Here is a 24,779-nt window from a genome sequence, read left to right as displayed (position 1 = left end):
GTTAGCACAAGCAAGAGACAGTGCAAGTGAAACACAGCACAAGAAAGACAGAGACCACATTAGAGAGTGCAAGGCAAACAGCACAAGTGAGAAAGAGAAAAAGCCTGCATGAGAAAGAAAGCGATGATGTGAGAGGAGGGTCCAAAAAAGATTGTGCTTGCAAAAGAGAGAAAGAAAGCCCAAGGAAAAGAGATGGCATAAGTAAACATGCATAAATTGATTGATTCATTGCTGTCACATGTACCGAGTCACAGTGAAAAGTGGTGTTTTGCGTGTAATACAGGCAGATCATGCCATACAAAGTGCATCAGGGTAGCAGAATGGAGTGCAGAATACAGTGTTACAGCCACAGAGAGGGTGCAGAGAGAGAGATCAGAATTAACATTTGAGAGGTCTGTTCAAAAGCCTGATAACCTTGGGGAGGAAGCTGTTATTGAATCTGTTCGTCCATGTATTCAGACTTCCATATCTTCTGCCCAACGGGAGAGGGTGGAAGAGAGTATAACCGGGGTGGGAGGGCTCTTTGATTATGTTGGCTGCTTTCCCGAAACAGCAGGAAGTATAGATGGAGTCAATGGATGGAAGGCTGGTTTGCGTGATGGACTGGGCTGTGTTCACGACTCTCTGTAGTTTCTTGCAGTCTTGGGAAGAGGAGTTGCCAAACTATGCTGTGATGCATCCAGATAGGACTTTTTTTTTATAGTGCATCCATAAAAATTGATAAGAGTTCTTGTCTACAAGAAAGTGAGTGTGTGTGCTGGAGAGATAGCGCGCGAGTGGCAGAGAACTCAAATGAGAGAGAAAAGGCAAGTGATAAAGGCCAAGGCAGTGAGACAGAGAGAGAGACAGACAGAATAAGCATAAGTGATGGGGGCCTATGTGACATGGAGTACGAGACAGGGAGCACAGGCAATAAATGCTGGCCATCCAGCCATGTTCCTGTCCTACAAGAGAACAGAAGAAAATGAAATGGGGATCTGATTGTAATCACAATCTATTTTTCCACTCACCCCCAACAACCATTCCATTCACCCAAGAGATTCTGGAGACAATCTGGTGAGAGTGACATCCCTTGACATCACGGCCGGATTCGACCGAGTGTGGCAGCAAGGAGCCCTAGCAAAACTAGAATCAATGGGTATCAGCGGGCAAACTCTCTGATGGCTGGAGTCATACCTGACACATAGGAAAATGGTTGCGGTTGTTGGAGGTCAGTCATCTCAGCTCCAGGACATCTCTGCAGGAGTTCCTCAGGGTAATGTCCTTGGCCCAACCATCTTCAGCTGCTACATCAATAACCTTCCCTCTATCAGAAGTGGAGATGTTCATCAAAAATTGCACAACGTTCAGCAATTTACAATTTATGACTTCTTATGTATCGATGCAGTCCATGTTCATATTTAACAAGATCTGGACAATATCCAGGGTTGGGCTGACAAGTGGCAAGTAATGGTTGTACCACAGAAATGCCAGGCAATGATCATCTTCAATAACAGGCAATCTAACCACCGCCCCTTGAAATTCAATGCTGTTACCATCACTGAATTCCCCATTATCACCATCCTGGGGGTTACCATTGACCAGAAATTCAACTGGACTCACCAAATAAATTCCAGGTCAAAGGCTAGGAATACTGCGGCAAGGAATGCATCTCCTGACTCCCTACAGCCTGTCCATTATCTACAAGGACACAAATCAGGAGTGTGATGGAATACTCACCACTTACCTGGATGAGTGGTACTCCAACAGCACTTGAGAAGCTTTGCACCATTTAGGACAAAGCAGTCCTCTTGATTAGTACCACATCCATAAGCATACCACCGATGCTCAGTAATAGCAGTGTGTACTACCTACAAGATGCACTGCAGAAATTCACCAAAGATCTTTAGATAGCACCTTCCAAACTCATGACCACTTCCATCCAGAAGGACAAAGGTGGAGATACATGGGAGCTCCACTACCTGCAAGTTCCCCTTCGAGCCACTCATCATTCTGATTTGGAAATATATCGCCAGCCCTGCACTGTCATTGAGTCAAAATCTTGGAATTCCCTCCCCATGGGCATTGTGGGTGTGCCTACAGCACGTGGGCTGCAGCAGATTAAGAAGGCAGCTCACCACCACCTTTTAGGGTACCTAGAGACAAGCAATTAAATGCTGGCTAGCCAATGACACCCATATCCCATGAGTGAATAAAAAAATCTGTCTATCTCTGCCTTAAAAATATTCGAGGACTCTGCTTCCGCTACATTTTCAGGAAGAGTTCCAAAAACTCCAACTCTCAGAGAAAAAAAATTGCCTTATCTTATTAAATGAGTGACCCTTTATTTTTAAATAACAACCCCATGGTTCTGGAGTCTCCCACAACAGGACCCCTGGAGTCTTATATGTTTCAATAAAGTTGTCTCTTACTTTTCTAAACTCCAGTGGACGCGAACCTAACCTGTCCAACCTTCCCTCACAAAACAGCCCATCCTTTCCAGTTATTAGTCTAGAAAACCTTCTTGGAACTGCATTCAATACCTTTACATCCTCCTTTAAAGGTGACCAATATTTGCACAGTGCTCCAGATGGGGCTTCACCAGTAACCTGCACAAATGAAGTAAAATAGCCATGGAGACATTTTGCTGTTGAGTTTTAAATTCCATCAACTGTCAGAGAGGATTTTGAACGCATGTCTCCAAAGTATTAGCCTGGGACTCTGGATTACAGGTCCAGACAGGAAGAGAAAAACAGCAAGCCTAAGAGAAATGTGAGCGATTGTAAGAAAGCATCGTTAAATTCCCATTTCATGTGCCGAAGGGCCTTTTCTACGCTGTATGACTCTATTCAGGATGTTGGGGTGAGCGCCTTCTGGAACACTTAGAAAGATACTTACAGGTAGTGGTATCTTGAATTCATCTGCTGCCACTGGCCTTCTAGGAAGTGGACGATATGAGTTTGGAAATGCCATTAAAGGAGGCTGGATAAATTGCTGAAAGATATCCCTGCTCCTGTATTCAGATCCTCTCGCCAACTCAGATCCTCTGAAGGCCAACATTTGCCTTCTTGACGACCTGCTGAACCTGCATGGTTACCTTCAGTGACTGGTGAATTAGAACATCCACTCTTTGCATATTCCCCTCTGTCAATTTACAGCTATTCAGATAATAATCCACCTCCCTGCTTTTGCTACCAAAGTGGATAACCTTTTGTGCACATATCCATGTATTTGCCCACTCACTCAGATGTAGAGGCATCTCTACATCATCCGTACAGCTCAACCTCCCACCCAGCTTTGTGGCATCTTTGCAAATTTGGAGATATTACATGTAGTTCCCTCATTGAAATCAGTAATATATATTATGCATAGCTGGGATCCATGCACTGATCCACCACTACTCGCTGCCTACCACTCAGAAAAAGACTCATTTATTCCTACTCTTTGTTTCCTATCTGCCAACCAGTTTACTACCCATTTCAATACTCTACCCCAACCCAATGCACTTCAATTTTATACACTAATCTCTTATGCGGGAATTTGTCAAAAACCTTCTGGAAGTCCAAATAAGCCACATTCACTGGCTCTCCCTCATCAACTCTACCTGTTACATCCTCAAAGGTTTCCAGTAGATGTGTCAAGCATATTTACCCTTTGCAAATCCATGCTGACTCTGTCTAATCTAGCCAATGTTTCCCAACTGCTCAGCTATTAAATTTAATGATGGACTCTGGTACTTTTCCCACTACCAACATTAGGCTGACTGGTCAATAATTCCTCACTGCCTTCTTTTTTAAATAGCGGGATTACATTATCTACCTTACAATCTGTAGGAACTGTTCCAGAGTCTGAAGAGTCTTGAAAGATGTCCACCAATGCATCCACTACTTCTAGGGCCACTTCCTTAAGTACTCTGGAATGAAGATTATCAGGCACTGGGGATTTATCAGTCTTCAATTCCAACAATTTTCCTAACATCATTTCCCTACTAATACAAAACTTTGTTACTCTCTTTCACTTAAATTCATCCTGAGAAATCTGTTTATTTCACCAAAAATACCTGGAATGTAAGGAACTGGAGGAAAACCCGGTTAAGTGATTGGAGGCGGTACAAATTAGCCTTTGCCTAGGTTCCTGATTTCCATAATTATTAACATCTCCATAACTTCAAAATTTAAATGAAAAGGAACAGAAATTAGTTAAAATGAATAATATGGACACAGAGAAGGGAAATTAGATGCAGGTATGATGTATTGTTTGAGATGGAAGAGTGGCCTCTTTCCATTCAAAATTTTCTTACCTTCTCATATTCTTAAATTCATGCGGTTTCAACTCTGGGAGTTTGTTTTTAAGAGTTGCTGTGCAATATGGAATGATGATGCTCAACAGAACCCTCCAGCAACTTCAGACAATGTGAAATGTTTCCAAAACCATTCTTGTCATGTTGGAGATTAGTTGAGTTTAACTACATAAGTTGATGAGAGGTAACAAGATGTTTTGGTTGGGTTTTCTTTTGGGGCCAATAAAGTGGCTTATTATGAAGAAAATCCTTCTTGATCATTGGTGTAATTTGATGCCACAAAATGAGTTTAGGATAAAAAACCTAAAGAACCGCAGATGCTGGAAACGAGTTTGAAGTTCTTTACAGACTGGTCAAAGAGAAGGTCAAATCAAGAACTGTCTTCAGGTTCAGACTTCAAGGTAATACTATGAATTGTATATTAATAGTAAATACTGCTGTATATGGTAATCATGAATGTACCAGACTCTGATTTATAATTCCATCACATAAGGACTAATCTGTCTTCTTTGTTGTCTCATGTCAATGTGCTCTGTAGATTGTCTCTCATTCCAGAGGGTACTTATTGTAGCAGTGCCTAAACTAATAGAATCTAAATTAATCTAATCTAATGTGTTCTACCTCTGCCTACACTGTGGTATGTGATGTCACTTTTATCACGATCCTGGTGCATATAGTGTGCTGGAAATCAAGCCCCACGATTCCACGAGTCATCACAAGTATAAGATATGACCAGTTTTACACATTAAGATGGTTAATGCTCAGTTATGTCCACTGTGCAAGATAACAGAGACTCACAAGGTCTGGCTGCATCTGTGAAGGCAAAAACAGAGTTAACGTTTCGGGTCTGGTGGCCCTTCCTCAGAACTGAGTTCTGCGGAAGGGTCACCGGTCCAGAAACGTTAACTCTGATTTTTCCTTCGCAGATGCTGCCAGACCTGCTGAGCTTTTCCAGCAACTTTGTTTTTGTGGCTATTTATCCACACAAGTTGGCTACTGTTTCTGTTTACACAAGCACAAACACATCAGAAACTAATTCATAGGCTATGAGAATACTTTGGGATACACCAAGGTTAAGGGATGACTTCAGATCCACCATAGGCTTGAGATAAAAGCAAATGATTTTGCTCATAATTAAGAAAAGCTTTGGAACACATTCCTATTCAAAAATCTCCACTCCTGGTCGTCCACAGATGGCAGCTCCTTGCTCAATGCACCAGAAGAGCCATCATGCTCAATGAAACTTTCGGTTATTTCTATCTACATTGATCCCAATAACCTTAAATCTCATTTTGAAACCAGATATTTACCTAGTCCTCATCTTGAAAGAGTTTAACACAGCTCAGGTGTTTTTTGTGAGAGCTACTTCCAGATGTCAACGATGCCAGAGGCAAACTAAGTTCTTCTGATCTCTGGTATTGCTGATCTAAAGCAGATTGTTGCCATTTTGTGATTCTAGAAGGAGGCCCACCACTGATTTCTCAGAGAGAAACCAGGAGCAGCCAATTAAAACAACCCACAACCCATAAATAAATGCACACATATCCTAACTTGTACAACCAGGCACAATGTTGGATCAGTCCCGTGACTGAATCAACAAGGACTAAAACATGTAACAGCTTCACAGAGTAATGGCTAGAATGTACAGCCTCGAAACAGACCAGTTTGGCTCCTCTCGTCATGTTTGTGTATTTATGCTCCACATAAATCTGAGTCTACATTTGTTAATCTAACTCTGCCATTACACTATTGCCTCCAAAACAAAGAGAGAAATAAGCAAGTACCTCTTCTTCATCCTCCTCATCTTCAACATCTAAGATTCCAGAATCCTGCTCAGACATTGGGCTGGTATTTTCCATCTCAGCATCAAAACCAATTCCACCATCTTTCTTCACTTTCTTCCCAGTTCCGACCTTATGCTGCTGAGAGACAACGTTATCCAGGTTCCTCTGCTGATGGGCCTGAAAAGAAAAGCAGCAATAAAACACCTTCAGAACAAATTACTGCGGAATACACTGGCAGATAAGCACTGGATGTAAATCCAGCAACCAGCAAATGTAGCAGAGTGACGAATGCATCAAAAATAAGTATAGATTTCATGAGCCTACCATCTTCCAAAATGCTTCACAATCATCAAACTATATTTTGAACTGCGGTCACTGCAGTCCCACAGAAAAAGACCTCAGTACATTGCATGGTTCAATGATCTGTAATAATGTTGGTTAGGACGATGGGAGAAATCTTGCGCTCTCATTTGGGAAGCACCATGGAATTATGTCTTGCTCAGTAATAATAAATCGCCTCTTGTTTATTGTCTCAACCAAAACATGGCAACTTTGCCCATAAAAGCATCAGTCTAGGTTCTATTCTCCTGGAAAGAGTTTTTAACTCATGACCTACTATACTGGGGGAAAAGTGCTCAGAACACCAACGAAGCTGGCTACCATCTGAACACTCTCCTATTAAAGGACCCGTTGAGAATTCTAACGCTCAGAGATTACAGATCTGATAGATTTGCACCCTTACTGTGCTAAAATCAACGCCCTCTCTAATTTTTTTCAGGACATCAAAGCCTTTCCCTCCTTGAAACTTTAACTTACTGTACAAGCTTATTAAATTAATTTGTCAATCCTTTCGATTAAATTTTGCACATCTTCTTTCCCACAATCTTTCTCACAGGTCTAAGTTGTGGCTCCCATCTCTACAACAAATGATTATGGTTCAACTTCCATTCTAGAGGCTTCTATAAGATTTACTTGGGATATCTGTAATGGAAACATTCAACTCCTTACTACATGTCAGTGTTTATGTGGCACTGGGGCATTTTCCCATTCTAATAGTCAGGGAGTCATAGAGATCTGCAGCACGGAAACAGACCCTTCGGTCCAACTTGTCCATGCCAACCAGATGTGCTAAACAGATCTAGTCCAAATTGCCAGCATTTGGCCCATATCCCTCTAAACCCTTCCTATTCATGTACCCATCCTGACACCTTTTAAATGTTGTAATTGTACCAGCCTCCATCACTTCCTCTGGCAGCTCATTCCATACAAGCACCACCCTCTGCATGAAAAAGTTGCCCCTTGGGTCCCTTCTAAATCTTTCATCTCTCACCTTAAACCTATGCTCTCTAGTTTTAAACTCCCATACCCTGGGGAAAAGACCTTGGCTATTACCCTACCCATGCCCCTCATGATTTTACAAACCTCTATAAGGTCATCCCTCAGCCTCCGCTGCTCCAAGGAAAATAGGCCCAGCCTATTCAACTTCTCCCAAGAGCTCAAACCCTTCAACCCTGGCAACAACCTCGTAAATCTTTTCTGAACCGTTTCAAGTTTCACAACATCTTTCCTATAGCAGAGAGACCAGAGTTGAACGCAGTATTACAGAAGTGGCCTAACCAATGTCCTGTACAGCCACAATAATTTATTTCTTTCTCCCTTATCTGCTTGTCTAATTTCTCTATAAATAAATCTATACTAAAAACCGAATGAACTGCAGATGCTGGAAATCAGAAACAAAAACAGAAATTGCTGGAAAAATTCAGCAGGTCTGGCAGCATCTGTGGAGGAGAATCAGAGTTAACGTTTCAGGTCCAGTGACCCTTCTTTAGAACTGATAGTATCTAGGAATAAGTTGGTTTTTATGCAGAGGAGGGGTGAGGAGAGATGGGAGAGTAAACAATAGGTGGAGATAGAGCCCAACGAAACAGAAAAACAATTGGACATACAAAGGAGTGGATGAAGGTCAGTCTGGGGGAATGAATAGCTACTGATGGGGACCATAGTAGCTGACAATGGATTGTGTGTGGTAGCAACTCATGTGATGACATGGTCTGATGTGTGGGGGTGGGGTAAGGACATGGGCGAAGGTGCTTCAAGCCCTAAAATTGTTGATCATAATATTAAGTCCAGAAGGCTGCAGAGTTCCCAAGGAGAAAATGAGGGGCTGTTCTTCCAGCTTGCGCTGACGCAACTGAAAGCTTTGGGTCTTTTTTGAGGACAGAGCGTAGGTGGGTCCACAAATCAATCACCCAGTCTACGCTTTATTTCCCCAGTGTAGAGGAGACCACATTGTGAGCAGCGAATGCAGTCAACTAGACTGAGTGAAGTGCAGGTAAAGCACTTTAGAAGGTGTGGTTGCGCCCTTGAATACTGAGGAAGGAGGAAGTAAGCAGGCAAGTGTTACACCTTCTGCGATTCCAGGGAAAGGTGCCATGGGGCTGTGGGAACATGTTGGGAGTGAAGGACAAGTGGACCAGGGCTCATAGACAGAATGATTCCTGCGGAAGGTTGACAAGGGAGGGAAGGTAAATATGTCTGGTGGTGGCAGAAATTGCAGCTAATGATCCTATGGATGTGGATGCTGGTGGAATGGTAGGTAAGGACAAGGGGGACCCTATCGCTGTTGTGGGAAGGGAGAAGAGGGAGAGGGTGAGGGCTGAAATGCAGGAGATGGGTCAGACCCGGCTAATGGCCCTGTCAACTACAGTCCTCGGTTGAGGAAGGGTGCATTTCGGAGGCTCCCTTGTCGAAACTGGCATCACCAGAACAGATGAGATGGAGGAACTGGGAGAATGGAACAGAGTCTTTACAAGAAGCAGGATGTAAGGTTGTATAGTTGAGGTACCTGTGGGAGTTGGTTGGTTTGAAGTGGATATTGGAGGTCAGTCGATCCCCAGGAATGGAAACACAGATGTCATGGAAGGGAAAGGAGAATGGACCAGGTGAAGGTGAGAGCGAGGTGGAAACTGGAAGCAAAATAGATAAACTAATCCCATTCCGGGTGAGAGAGGGAAGCAGCACTGATAATGTCATTGATATACTGGAGAAAGTGTTGTGGGTGTGGGCTCAAGTAGGATTGGAACAAGGAATGTTCCATGTACCCCACAAAGAAACAGGCTTTAAATAAATCTGTACTATTTGCTTCAATCACTCCTAGTATTAGCAAGTTCAAAGCTCATGCCACTCTTGGGTGAAGAAGTTACTTCTGACTTCCCTACTGGATTTCTTAGCTTACATTAATAACTTTGAGTTATTCTCCTCTCCATTACAAGAACCATTCTCTCTGTACCAAAACCTTTTCTAAGTTTAAAGACTTCTCCTATTTCATTCCTCAGCCTTTTACTTTGTAATCAAGGCTGACAATCGGTGTGCAATATTGAGGGAGCGGCCATCTTTCAACTAAGACATTAAACTCAGGCCTCATCTGACCTCTGTGGTGGATGTAAAGGATCCTACCACACGATTTGAAAGTTTAGCAAGAGTTCACCTCATTCCCAGCTAGTAATTAACCATCACAAACATTACAAATGCAGGCTCTCTGGTCTGTTTGTGGGAGGTCACCATGCGTAAATTGATTGTCATATTTTCTATATTTATAACGTTTTGTGGGGAGAAAGAAGATTCACGTGACTGTGAAGCATTTGGGGAATCCTGAGGTTGTTAGATGCTGTTGAAATGGAAATTATTTTCTTCTGTTGTTTTAAATTGCTTGAATATTGTCATTCAGGCCAACACTGTTTCCCCTCAGTTTCTGAATCTTAAAAGTTAGACAGCTTTTCTTTAATTTGCTCTTGAAGTATTGGTATCACTGCCACAGTTATCGTTTATTGCCCACCAATAAATGCACGGAAGCCATTATAAGTCAATCATAAAGGCAAAGACCAAAGCCGCCCTCAAGCCTAGCAGGGCATGGCCAGGAGCTTCCCTTCCATGAATGATGTTCATTTAACCCGTTATACACCACAAGTTATCAAATTTATTGAATTATATTATTACTATAGCAAAAAGGGATTTCAAACTTTTAACCTCTAGATTCCCATTTAGTATTAAAGCATGAGAATTCATGGAAATCCTCCCTGGTGCCCTTAGCATTACACAGAAAGAATCAGATCTCCGCTTCTTTATGACTTTAATGCACTCAATTCTCACTGAACATTTTATTGGAGACTGATGAAACTACAAAACCAGAATTACATTCAAGCAGCCAGGGAAAATCTAAGAATAGACAGGCTTTAAATTAGTATCCCATCTGAAAGGCAGTACCTTTAATAGTGCAACAATCCAATGCAGTACTGCAGCAGTGTAATTCTAGACATTTGTGTTCAAGCCTCCAGGATAGAACTTAAACTCACAACTTTCGAACTGAAGAGGTACTATCAATGAACTATGGTTGACAAAGAGCTCCTGAACTATCTTGTGACTGACTCTGTATTGCACTGGTGGGATCTCAAAATATGCTTATTCCTATCCCTACCTCCTTTGTCTGAAGTTTTTTTCTGAAATAAAACAATGGATCTTTGTATTAGTGTAGAACCTTATTATGTCTCTCAGAAACATTTGAGGACTTCATAAACAATTATTTTGAAGTAAAGAAGCTGCTGTGAAATAAACACGGCAGTGAATCTGCGCCAACAATGTCCTGTAAACAGTAATAGAATGTATGATCGTAATAGAATGTATGATCAGCTAATGTGTTTTTGGTGGTATGGCTGAGGAAGGAACATTGGTCAGGATAAAAATAAAAGTACTATAAATTTGCAGACATGGCCAATGAAGAGAGCTCACACCCACTCGAACATAAACTTCACACAGTAGCAACACAAAGACTCACTTAAAGAGAGACTCGTGTTCATAATGAGTCTTCCACGACGTCAGAACACCCCTAACCATTTTACAGCCAATAGTGTAGTCACCATGTAACATGGGAAATGTGGCAGCCGATTTGCAGAAAGCATGATTCCACAAACAACAACAAAATTAATGCACAGATGACCTGTTTGAGATATAATTCGAGGTAAAATTGCTTCCCAGGATGCCACGGGGAACTCCTCATCAAAAAGGATAAAGGATCTTTATCATTTACTTGGGAGGGGCAGACAGGACCTTATTTAATATCTCATCTCACAAAGTCAGTATCCCTAACAATATAGTATTCCCTTCATATAAGACCATAAGATATAACAGCAGAATTAGGCTATTCAACTCATTGAGTCTACTCCACCATTTCATCATGGCTGATATGTTTCTTAACCCCATTCTCCTGCCTTCTCTCCATAACGCTTGATTCTCTTACTAATCAAGAATCTATCTATCTCAGTCTTAAATACATTCATGACTTGGCCTCCACAATCTTTAGCAGCAATAAGTTCCACAAATTCACCACCCTTTGAATGAAGAAATCTCAGTTTTAAAGGGTCATCGCCTCACTCTGAGGTTGTACCCTCGGGTCCTATTCTCTCCTACTAGTGGAAGCATCTTCTCCACATCTACTCTATCCAAGCCTCTCTGTACTCTAAGTCTCAATCATCCTTCTAAACACCAAGTACACCATCGGGGCGGCACAGTGGCTCAGTGGTTAGCACTGCTGCCTCACAGCACCAGGGACCTGGGTTCGATTCCACCCTCGGGCGACTGTGTGTGGAGTTTGCACATTCTCCCCGTGTCTGTATGGGTTTCCTCCAGGCGCTCGGGTTTCCTGCCACAGTCCAAACATGTGCTAAATTGCCCGTATTGTTCAGGGATGTGTAGAGTAGGTGAGTTATAGGGGGATGGGTCTGGGTGGGACACTCTGAAGATTGGTTTGGAATTGTTGGGCCGAAGGGCCTGTTTCCACACTGTAGGGATTTTATTCTATTCTATAATGAGTACAGACACAGGGACCTCAATCACTGCTCATATGACAAGCCCTTTATCCCCAAGATCATCTCTGTAAACCTCCTCTGGATCCTCTTCAATGCCAGCACATCCTTCCTTAGGAAAGGGGCCTATTACTGTTCGTAATATTCCAAATGCAGTCTGACCAGAATCTTGTACATCCTCAACAATACATCTCTGCTCTTGTATTCTAACTCTCCTGAAATGAATGCTGACATTGCATTTGCCTTCCTAACTGCCAACTCAGCATGCATGTTAGCCTGAAGAAAATCCTGAATTAGGACTCCCAATTTTCTTCGTGCCCCAAATTTCTGAAGTCTTTCCCCATTTAAAAAATAGTTTACTCTTCTATCCTTCCTACCAATTTAGGACCTTAACCTTTCCCACATTGTATTCCATCTGTCACTTCTTTTCCCACTCTCCCAGCCTGCGCAAGTCCTTCTGCAGCCTTCCCGCTTCCTCAATACTACCCGTCCTTCCACCTATCTTTGTGTCATCTGCAAACTTAGCAAAAATGCCCTCAGTTCCTTCATCCAGATCGTTAATGTATAATGTGAATAGTTATGATTCCAATACTGACGCTTGCAGAACTCCACTAGACACTGGCTACCATCCTGAAAAAGACCACTTTATCCCCACTCTCTGCCTTCTGCCAGTCAGCCAATCCTCTGTTCATGCCACTAACTTTCCCTTAGGCCATAGGCTTATTTAGCAGCCTCCTGTGCATCACCTTGTCAAAGACCTTTCTGAAAGTCCAAATACACCACGTCTACTGGCTCTCCTTTGCCTAACTTGCTTGCTACCTCCTCAAAGAATTCTAACAGATGTGTCAGACATGACATCCCCTTGACACAGCCATGCTGACTCAGCCCTATTTTACCCATGCACTTCTAAATACTCGGCAATCTCATCTTTAATAGTAGACTCTAAAATCTTACCTACAACCAAGGTCAGACAAACGGGCTATGGTTACCTGTCTTCTCCCCTCTTCTTCCCTTCTTAAAAGGGATGTTATATTAGCCGTTTTCCAGTCCTATAGCACCACCCTCCCTGACTCCAGTAATTTCTGAAAGATCATAGAATCCCTACAATGTGGAAGCAGACCATTCGGTCCATCGAGTCCACACCAACCCTCCGAACAGCATCCCACCCAGACCCACCTCCAACCCTTTCTCTGCATTTCTCACCCTAGACACGATGGGCAATTTAGCATAGTCAATCCACCTAGCCTGCACATCTTTGGACGGTGAGAGGAAACTGGAGCACCCGGAGAAAACCCACGCAGACACAGGGAGAATGTACAAACTCCACACAGACAGTCATCCAAGGCTGGAATCAAACCCAGGTCCCTGGCACTGTGAGGCAACAGCTCTAACCACTGAGCCACCGTGCCGCCCCTGATCACCACCAACCTCTGCAATCTCTACCTCTACAATCACCTCAGCTATCTTCTTCAGAAATCTGGGGTATAGTCCATCGGGTCTTGGTGATTTATCCACCTTCAGACTTCCTTAGCACCTTCTCCTTAGTGATGGCTGCTACATTCACCTCTGCCCCCTCACTCACATAAGTTCTGGTGAGCTGCTGGTGTCTTCCACTGTGAAAAATTATGCAAAGTATCTATTCGGTTCCTCCACCACTTCTTTGTTCCCCATGACTACTTCTCCAGCCTAATTTTCCAGTGGTTCTCTTTTACCCTTTATAGATCTAAAAAAAACTTTTACAGTCTTCTTTTACTACTAGCTAGCTTATCTTCATATTTCATCTTCTGCCCCCTTATCTTACATGGCACTGGACTATCAGTCTCACGCTATGCACGGCTCGAGTGGGACATGATCCTGTGTACCTTCTGACTCAGAGGTGCATGTGTGAACCATCCAAGGCACAACAGTATAGATACAGTATATAGGTAACCAATGAGAATATGAACATATCTTACCTGCAGCTTAAGGAAAGTCAATGCACGACATAAAATATTTGCTACAGAATCATAGAAATTTACGACAAAATAATGACAGATATAATTACAAATAATTACAAATATATTTTTGAATTTTGATTTACACAGAGGCAATTGGAAGTGGAGGTTCTAGAGAGGCTTTTTTTTAAAAACAGGTCATAAAGTCTTTTGGACAGTGACCCAAACATGTAAGTTCCAAGAAAGCATGTGACTCTGAGTGTCTGGAGAACCCCTCTAGTGCTAATGGATATAACATTTACAATGTTAGGTTATGAAAGGCACACTAAAAACATTAGGGCAACTGGTTTAGTTTTGACTTCAGAACAGAAAATTCAGAGTTTGAGTTCAGAAGAACCCAGAATTTAGAATTCTGAAGAAAGTAGAACGGTTTCTCCTATAGGAATCAAGTAACTTCAGTAGAAGTAGTTTCAAGTCTGTGGAGCTTCTAAGCCAAGATAATTCGGTACAAGTCATCCAGATCGCTAGAACTGAGAAAGTTTAGGGCATCAGAACTAAGAGATGTTCGTCAACAGCTTTGAAATGGAATCATAATATTGTCTCCTCAATTCAAGAAGAAGAAACTGGAAAAGTCAGTTACATGACTTTAGAGTCATAGAGTAATACAGCATGGAAACAGGCCCTTCAGCCCAAACTGGTCCATGCCGACCATGGTGCTCACTCAGCTAGTTTCAATTGTGCACATTTGGTCCATATTCCTCTAAATCCTTCTCATCCATGTACCTATCCAAAAGTTTTTTAAACAATGCTATTGTACCTGCCTCAAGCACTTTCTCCAGCAGTCCATTTCATATACGCACCACTCTCTGCGTGAAGAATTTGCCCCTCGCGTCCTTCTTAAATCTTTCCCCTCCCACCTTAAACATATGCCCTCGAGGTTTCAATTCCCCATCTCTGGGAAAAAGACCAAATGTATTCATCCTATCTCTGCCCCTCATGATTTTATATACATCAATAAGGTCATGCCTCATTTTCCTACGGTTCAAGGAATAAAGTCCTTTGTTTTAAAATGTTTAAGACCCTAAGAAATGGGTGCAGGACTAGCTGTTCTGCCCCTCAAGCCTGCTCCAGCATTCAATGCGATCATTGTCAATACGGCACTCCTCACATCCTCTTTCCTACCCTTTCTCCATAACCCTTTATTCCCTGACCAATCAAGAATCTATCTATCTCAGTCTTAAATTTGCATAAGGACTCTCTGCAGCAAGGAGTTCAAAAGACTCGGAACCCTCCGAAAGAAGAAGTTACATCTCATCTCAGTCTGAAATTGGTGACCCTTTATTCTGAGACTGTGCACTCTGGTTCTAGACTCTCCCATGAGGGGAAACAACCCCTTAGCATTTACCCTGTCAAGCCCCTTAAGAATCCTGTACACCTCAATGAGATCACCTTTCATTCTTCTAAACTCCACTGAGTAGAGTCCCAATTTGTCTAATCCTTGCTCATAAGACAATCCTTCCATAGCAGGGATCATTGTGTGAACCTTCTTTCAACTGCCTCCACTGAAACAATATCATTCACTAAATAAGGGAACCAAAACTGCTCGCAGTACGCCAGATGTGGTCTCACCAGCACCTTGTACAGTTGCAGTAAGACTTCCCTACTCTTATACTACAACCCCCTTGAAATAAGGGCCAACATTCCATTAGCCTTCCTGATTACCTGCTGCCCCTCTGTGCTAGCTTTCTGTGTTTTGTGCACAAGTACCCCCTCCAAGTCTCTTTGAGTTGCAGCTTTTGCAGTTTCGATTCATTTAAATAGTATTCTGTTTTTCTGTTCTCCCTTTCAAAGTAAATAACGTTGCATCTTCTCACATTATACTCCATTTGCCAACTTTCTGCCCATTTATTTAACCTGTCAATGTCTTTTCTGAAGATGGATCCTGATCCGAAACATCAACTTTCCTGGTCCTCTGATGCTGCCTGGCCTGCTGTGTTCCTCCAGCTCCACACTGTGTTATCTCTGACTCCAGTATCGGCAGTTCTTACTATCTCTAATATCTGTTTATAAACTGTTGTAACCCTCTTGCAACCTGCCTTTCCACCTATTTTTGTGTTGTCTACAAATCTGGCTACAGTACATTCATTTCCTTCCTCTGAGTCACAAACACATATTGTAAACACTTGCAGTCCCAGCGCTGAATCCTGTGGAACCCCACTGATTACAAGTTGCCCTTATCCCCATTTGCGGTTTCCTGCCCATTAGCTAATTCTCTATCCATGCCAATACATATAGCCAATACCATGGTATCTTACGATTTAACCTTTTGTGAGGCACATTGTCAAACACCTTCTGGATTTAGGATTTCTCTTCTTTCTCTGGGATTAACTCAAATGGATGGTGTTGGGGACAAAAGGTTGAAACTTTGTTTTAATATTTGTGTTAAGATCTTTCACATGTGTATTTATTCTTTTGTATAATAACATTATTTTCTGATATTAAAGAACATTTGTAGCCTGATGTGAATATGTGATTAGCCATCATGTTAACCAAGGCAAAATTATAACATATGACCTGTCAAGCCAAGTTTCTTTCTGGGATCTGAGCTGTATAATATTACCATCAGCTGGGATCATAACAGAACAGAAGAAGAATATGTAGCTCCCTGAAAGCCAGTATATTTTTGCAAAATCTGATGTGATGTGGAAAGTTATAAGTGATCCGGTTATTTTTCCCTATACATGCAGATTTCTCACAGCCCATTAGGTCAATCACATAGGCAAATGTCATTCATTACTCATACCACCCAGTATTGCTGCTTTTCATCCTGCATTCATCAGGATAATTTGCAAGAATACTAATTCAAGGAGCAAAACCAATATTTGCAGTGCTTGAAGAGTGCATACTTCATTAATTCTTCTTCAGATGTTTGTCATATTTCTGGAGAGGGAGAGGGGGCTGAGGTGTTTTGCTGGATGCAATAGTGAGTGCCCCGGCAGCTGCTGGTGGCTCCGGGGGAGAACATTAATGTCCTTTTCCCACTCATGGGATCTGGGTGTCACGAGCTGGGCCAGTATTTGTTTGCAGCATCCTTCCCCCCAAATGCCCCACTCCCCAGGCCCCTAACACACAGCATTTCAGAAAAAAACACTGGGTTCACGTTTGTGGATGAATGCAACACAACGTGCTTATTTAACACACAAAAATAAAAGATTACATAAGTTTTGAGCTAACAAAAGGCTATGCCAGAGTTCAGAAATACAAACTTTGAAATAAGAGTTTGAAGTACCCAAAACACTTGTGAAAGGGAGTGCATAACAATACTCCACACAACACTGCCACAAGAACAATGGCAGGGAGCCAGGCAAATGCTCTAGAAACTACAATGACCTCTTGTCCCTCAATCAGACAAGTGCAGAATTATTTTTGAGAAGTGCAAAGTCAACATGTTAACATTGTTTTTCCCTTTCTCCTAAACTGAAACACAAACCCACAAGAGTGATAAGAACTGTATGATTTGTCTGCCCTTGCTACTGTTATCTTCCAGCCCACTTCCCCATAGATCAGATCTAACAACAAAACTCTCTGTAAATGGACAGGGACGTGACAGATTGACTTGGCCTTTGTTTGACTCCATCGCCACGGTCAAAAGTGCATGAACTGGGTTGAGGTAATGCAGTCTTGATCTAAATAGGCCTTCTTTGTGTGAATAAATGCAATATGTACACAAGATTCTGATAAAGGATTTTAACATGAATCTGAAAAGTTTTTTTTTGTATATTAGATTAGGGCTAAGAGATTGCTTCATAAATAGCAAGCAAAATAAAAAAAGCAAAGATTGTTCGTGTATCTTGCCAAGTGACGAAATCTCAGGAGTCATAGCTAGCTTGCTCAAATCGTCAGTCCTGCTCCACTATGTCTGGCTACCATACAATCGGCAAACACACTAGATTAGTACAGGGTAGAATTTTGAAGCACGAGAGGCAGCCATTCAGTCCACTGTGCCTGTCAAAACTCTTTGGAAGAACTGTTCAATTGGTCCTAAATCTGTGTCTTTTGCTCATATCTCTGAAATTCCTTCCCCCTTCCCCCTATGTTGCAAGTTACCACTGAATCTATTTCCACTACTGTTTTTCCAGGTCAGCTGCATAAAGAAGTTCTCTTAATCTCACTTCTGATTCTTCTGTCATCACAAAAGGTACGGACATTGATATTTGGGGTTGAGGCTTTTAACTATTGGGACAGGCTACAAAGTTAGGAATATGCAACCAGAATGAGCAAAGCAACAAAGGAGAGACCTGGCCAAATCTTTTAAAATTCTCAAGGAAACTGATAAGCTGCACTCTAATAATGTGTTGCAAAAATCACAAGACTAACATGTATTTACATAGCATTTTCAATGTCCTTTCTCAGCGCACAGTGCCTATGCCATTTCTTTGAAAGAGCTCTTTCTTCACAGTCAGGAATCCTCCTTCCTTCTGGGAGTTATTTTCGCAAGTTCACTTTCAATCTGGATATCTCAGCCTTAAATATGCATGAAGACTCTGCTCCCAGAACTCTGTAGCAAGGAGTTCCAAAGACTCTCAAACCTCAAAAGAAATTCCTCCTCATCTCAGTCTTAACTGGGCACCCCTTAATTTTGAGCTGTGCCCTCTGGTCCTAGACTCTCCCCTGAGGGGAGACATCCTCTCAGCATTTACCCTGCGAGGTCCCTTAAGAATCCTGCATGTTTCAATGAGATCACGTCTCATTCTTCGAAACTCCAGTGAGTAGAATCTCAACCTGTTCAATCTTTGCTCATAAGACAATCCCTCCATAGCAGTGTGAACCTTTTCTAAACTCCCTCCAATAAAACAATATCTTTCCTCAAATAAGGGGACTAAAACTGTTCACACCACACCAGCACTTGTACAGTGCAGGAAGACTTCCCTACTCTTAAACTCCAAAACCCATAAATAAGGTCCAACATTCTATTAGCCTTCGAGTGCATCAGGGTAACAGAACAGAGTGCAGGATACAGTGTTATAGCTGTTGAGAAGGTGCAGAGAGATCAACATTAAAATTTAAGAGGTCCATTCAAAAGTCTGATAACAGCAGGGAAGAAGCGGTCTTTGAATCTGTTCGAACATGTATTCAAAGTTTTGTGTCTTCTGTTGGACGGAAGGGGGTGGAAGAGAGTGTAAGCAGGACTGGAAGGGTCTTCGATTATGTTGTTTGCTTTGCCAATGCAGCTGGAAGTATAGACAAAGTCTATGAATGGGAGGCTGGTTTGCATGATGGACTGGGATGTGTTCACAACTCTCTATAGTTTCTTGCAGTCTTGGGAAAAGCAGTTGCCAAACCACGCTGTGATGCATCCAGATAGGATGCTTTCTATGGTGCATCTATAAAAATTTCTAAGAGTCTTTATGGACAATGTAAATTTCCTAAGACTCCTGAGGAAGCAGAAGTGTTGCTGTGCTTTCTTGGTCGTAGTTCAGACTCCAACAGCATCCCAAAAATACTAAACGATCAAGCCAAAACAGAGAGGGGAAAACTGCAGAATACCTATCAAAAGAGAAAATGCACTCTGGAAATTAATGGGAGTAAAGATCGACAGGTCCTGTGGATCTGATGAGTTATATCCTAGGATATTGACAAAAGGGAGGTGCTGAGATAGTAAATGAACTGTTCGTAATCTTCCAAGAATCCTTAGATTCTGGTAAAGTCCGAATAGATTGGAAAACTGCTAATGTAACATCTTAATTCAAAAGGGAAAAGAGACAAAAATCAAGTAACTTGATAGTTAACTTAACATCTGGCATTAGGAAAGTTTTAAGAGGATAAAGGATATAATAGCACAGCCATTACAAATAATCTAATCGAGTTAGCTTCATGAAACAGAAATCATTACTGATAAATTTATTACAATTCTTTGATTCGGTTAAAAGCAGGATCGATAATGGAGAACAAAAAGATGTAATCGCTTTGGATTTTTAAAATGCATTTGACAAGGTATCACACATAACAGCCCATGGTGTTGGGGGTACTATATTAGTATGAACAGAGAATTAGCTGACTAACAGAAGACAGAGTTGGGATAAAGGGGCATTTTCAAGAATGGCAACCTGTAGCAAGTGAAGTGCCACAGGATCTGTGGTGAGACCACAATCACTTACAACACATATTAACGATTTGGATGATGGAAGTGGATTGCCAATTTTGCAGATGACACAAATATAAGGTGATGGTGAGGATGACACAAACAGCCTGCAGAGGTACACAAACAGATTGATTGTGTTGGCAAAATCTTGGCAGATGGAATCTAATGTGGTTATCTAATATGAGGTTATGTAATTTGGCCTGAAGAATCGAGGAGGTGCATTATATTTAAATGAAGAAAGAATGCAGCAGCACAGAGGTATTTAGAAGTTTTTGTACATAAATCACAAAATGCTAGCGTACAAGTTCAGCAGATAATAGGGAAGACAAATGGAATGCTTGTCTTTACTTCAAAGGGAATAGAATACAAAAATAGGGAAGCTTTGCTAAAAATAAACAAGGCACAAGCTAGACTACTTGGAGATAGCAAGAACTGCAGATTTTAGAGTCAGAGTCATTACAGTGTGTCCTCCTACATCAAGGACCATAACATCCCCCCCTCTGGTGATTCGATGCCCTCAACCGCATCTCTTGCACTTCCCTCACTTCTGCCCTCAAACCCCCTTCCCCCAACAAAAATAAGGACAGATTCCCCCTGGTCCTCACATACCACCCCACTAACCTCCACATCCAGTGCATCATCCTTCATCACTTTCGTTACCTGCAATCCGGCCCCACCACCGAAGAGATATTTCCCTCCCCACCCCTATCTGCCTTCCATAGGGACCGCTCGCTCCGCAACTCCTTCATCCACTCCACACTCCCCACCAACCCCAGCATCTTTCCCTGTAACCACAGGAAGCACTAGACCTGCCTCTACACCTCCCCTCTCAACTCCATCCAAGGCCCCAAACAATCATTCCGTATCCAACAGGGATTCACCTGTAGGTCCTCCAAACTGGTCCACTGTATCTGTTGCTCCTGATGTGGTCTCATCTACATCGGTGAGCCCAAGCGCAGACTTGGCGACCAATTCGCGGAGCATCCGCACTCTATATGTTATAATCAACACCACGTTCCAGTCGCCAACCATTTTAACTCCCTCTCCCACTCCCTGGGTGACACGTCCATCTTGGGCCTCCTCTAGTGTCACAATGACGCCACACGTAAACTGGAGGAACACCACCTCATATTCCACCTTGGGAGCCTACACAGAATTCACCAGTTTCAAAATCTCTCCACCCCTGGCCTCATCCTATGTCCAACCCTCCCTCTCATCCCCACCTCCTTGACCTGTCCCCACAACCTGTCCATCTTCTGTCTCACCTAACTGCCCCAACCTTCCCATGACCTATCTCCACAATAACCTACCCGCATCCACCATTCACCATTCCACCTGCCTTCCCCCGCCCCAGACCTTCTATCTATTTATTTCCGAGCTCCCTTCCCCCTCCCCCGTCCAGATGAAGGGTGTAAGCCCAAAACATCGATTTTTCTACTCCGATTATGGCTGACTTGCCGTGTTCCTCCAGCTCCACACTGTATTGACGAGCTAGACCACACCTAGAATATCGTGAACGGTTTTGATATCCTCACCTAAGGCAAGATATATTGGCATTGGAGACAGTCCAATGGATTTATCTCAAGCATGGGAGCATTTTCTCATGAGGAGAGGCTGAGTAGTTTATGTCTGTACTCATTGGAATTTGAAAGAATGAGAGGAGACCTTATTGAACCAAATAAGATTCTTAGGACTCCTGACAAGGTAGATGTGTAGAGATGTTTTCATGTGTCAAACAGACTATGGCCAGAGGGAACAGATTAAGTGTGCGTCCATATAAGACCAAGATGAGGGGGGATTTTTTTATTTTCTCTCAAAGAGTAGTCAATCTATAGAATTCTTTACCAGGGAGTGCTATCAAAGCGGAGTCGTTAAGTATATTCAAGACTGACATTGACAGGTTTTTAATCAGTAAGAGAATCAGGTTTATGAGGAAAAGGCAGAAAAGTGGCGTTGAAAATCATCAGATCAGCCAAGGAGGAGACGAGATGAGTCGAATAGTCTACTTCTGCTCCTACACCTCATGATCCTATATAGTATATTTGAGAAAGTCATTCATGACACAGAAGGTAGCCATTCAGCCCAATTTCCAAGTGAGCTCAAACAAGAGCAATTCAGTTGCTTCTAATTGCCAGTTCTAACACCATAGCACTGCAAGTTTATTTCTCTTAACTGCCCATCAAATTTCCCTTTGAAATTCATTCATCATTTCCACGCAGGAAATGAACAGTCAATTTGAACACAGCAAGCTCCACAAACAGGAATTGGATCATGACCAGATAATTTGGTTTAGAAGTGTTAGCTATAGGACAAATGTTGGCCAATAAAGCATTGAGAATGGTCCTGTTCTTCTTGAATTGCTCCTAAAAGCACAGATTCTTCTACACCATGTGAGAAGTCCAAAAGTCAGACATTCAAAAGTACAGCATACCCTCAGCCTGCACAAATATGTTAGCTAATCTTTGTGGTCAATGCAAGGACACATAACCAACTAATTCCACTGATTCTACCACTCCAGAAACACAATTACTATGCTAACATAATCGTAGTCTCCATTTGCTGTACTCCACAATCTATAAGCAAATGGTAACAGTTGCTGACACAATAAGCAATCCGGTGTGTGTCTGGGGCTACTCGCTAAGAAGTGAATTAAAGCATCCTAATTTAATTTGGCCTAGTTTTAACAGCTGATGAAGAAGGTGGGGTGCCTGGCCAAGGTGCAAGGATAAGTGAAACAAGAGACAAAGTTAAAAAAATGGAGGACAATGGATTCTCTGAAAGGCTTCAGGCGAGCCAAAATACAAATAGCATGAAGTTAAACAAGTAAATGTTTAATAACTTGAGCACTTAAATCACTCCGTCATGTCAGTTCCTTTTTATATATCTCATTATTATACATCCCCTCATAGAAAAAACGTTGGAATGAACTTTCTAAAGTTATCCACTGCTGAGCATGAGGAGTACTTTACTTTTTTAAAATTCACCCAATTTACAAGACTCACAAAAAACAGAACTGAAGTTTTAAGTTTGGAGCAATTTTGTAAGAACAGAAAAACTAAACTGAGCAGCTTGTTGCCAGGGAAGTAGCTACTGTAAAATGCTCCATCAGAAAACTGTCAGTGAAGCAGAATCCGTAAACTCTTAACATGCAGTTGCCTGATAAAGATAGATATTGAAGCACATGGGCAGTCAGCATGAAAACCCCATTCCATTGCTTGTTCCAGTGGTTCAAGAAGGTAACTCAACACCAACATCTGAGGAAGGGTCACCGGACCCGAAACGTTAACTCTGTTTTCTCCTCCACAGATGCTGCCAGACTTGCTGAGAGTTTCCAGCAACTTTGCTTTTGTTCCTGATTTACAGCATCTGCAGTTCTTTTGGTTTTTACCAACTTCTCAAGGGCTGGTGGGGATGAGCTTTAAATGCTGGCCCAGCTAGTGATACCTGCATTCCCCAAATGAATAAAAAAAAAACATATTCCTGACTTGTGTCGAGTAGACAGGCTTTGAGGAATCAGGAATTCCCAGAATTTGTCATTGCCTGGCACTTGTGTAGTGTGATTGCTACTTGCTGCATATCAGCCCAAGTCTGGTTGTTGCCCAGGTCCTTCTGCATATGGGTACAGATTGCTTCAATATCTGAGGAGTTGTGAATGGTACCGAACATTGCGCAATCACCTATGTACATCCCAACTTCTGACTTTATGATGGAAGGAAAGTAATTGATGAAGCAGTTGAAGATATTTGGGTTGAGGCTAACTACTGAGTTGATTGACTTCCAAAAAGCAAAATCATGGAGCATTTTCTGCTTGATTCAATTTTGCTAGGTCCCCTTGATGCCACACTCAGTCTGATGCTGGTTTGATGTCAAGCGCAGTCACATTCACCACACGTTGATGTTGAGGGTGGTTACTCCCTTCTCTGGTACCCTATTGATGAAAAGCTAGGGAAAGTGGAGGTCCAAAGCACATATACACACAGAGCAGAAATACAAGATGATCAAGTTTAAAAATGTTCAAAATGTTTTGTGAACTATCAGCTTTTAAAACTATTCCTTTACTGCAGCTGTTATTCATTCTTGATGTCACACATCACATATCTAGGGCTGACACAAAGTGGCTTAGCTTCCTGTGAGGCAAACTTGGTGGTAACAATTGCAAGAACTGCCTTAAAGGACACTTCAGACCTGAGGAATGGGGCACCCCTCCCTACTTCACATTGGAACTGTTGAAGTGCAGCTGCAACCAAATATAAAAAGCTAAGTTTAAAAATGAATCATCTGAAGATTTTTTTAAAATTTCCATTTCTAAATCAACAGATCGCCAGCAGTTCTATCAACCTTGTGACATGAAAACTTAAGCAGTCACTAGGTGCCACTTTATCAGTGGGTGACAGTCAGGAAATGAACATGTATTTCCAAGTCAGGACGCTGTGTAGCTTGGAGGAAAACTTGCAGGTGATGGTCTCCCATGCAGCCTCCACAGACTCAGGGTGATCCCAGTGTTTTACAGCCAAGGAAGCACTTTTGAAAATTTGAACTCTGTCAATGAGGTACCTGAAAATAGCCATAGGCAAGTAGATGATGATGAAAATCTGAAATATAGAGAGTTAAGACAGTGAAAGTTAAAGAATATTGTGCATAAAATAAAAATATGCATTTTTCAGTAGTATTTTAGTCCCTGAAGGAGTCAAGGATAAGGAGGAAAAGTGGAGATGAGGAAAAGTGGAGAGGATGAAGGAGTTAATCCATGATCTTACTTAATGACAAACTAGTCTCAAGAAG

The 24,779-nt window shown here is 42.1% G+C and overlaps 1 protein-coding gene across 1 annotated transcript in view; it reads right to left on the bottom strand.

Annotated features, from left to right (window-relative positions):
- Positions 1 to 5,272: 5,272 nt before the first annotated feature.
- The window catches only part of LOC109914088 (exocyst complex component 6B-like), a 167,973-nt gene continuing 148,466 nt past the window's right edge, over positions 5,273 to 24,779 (bottom strand). The window contains exons 7-8 of the mRNA XM_048601070.1: positions 6,064 to 6,240; positions 5,273 to 5,281 (exon numbers count right to left, since the gene is read on the bottom strand). Coding sequence (XP_048457027.1) covers positions 5,273 to 5,281; positions 6,064 to 6,240 — 186 coding nt within the window. The remainder of the gene's footprint in view (positions 5,282 to 6,063; positions 6,241 to 24,779) is intronic.

Source organism: Rhincodon typus, chromosome 1 (genome assembly GCF_021869965.1).
Source record: "Rhincodon typus isolate 14 chromosome 1, sRhiTyp1.1, whole genome shotgun sequence".
In the NCBI taxonomy this organism is placed as follows: Eukaryota; Metazoa; Chordata; class Chondrichthyes; order Orectolobiformes; family Rhincodontidae; genus Rhincodon; species Rhincodon typus.
This window is presented reverse-complemented; position numbering and strand designations above follow the sequence as displayed.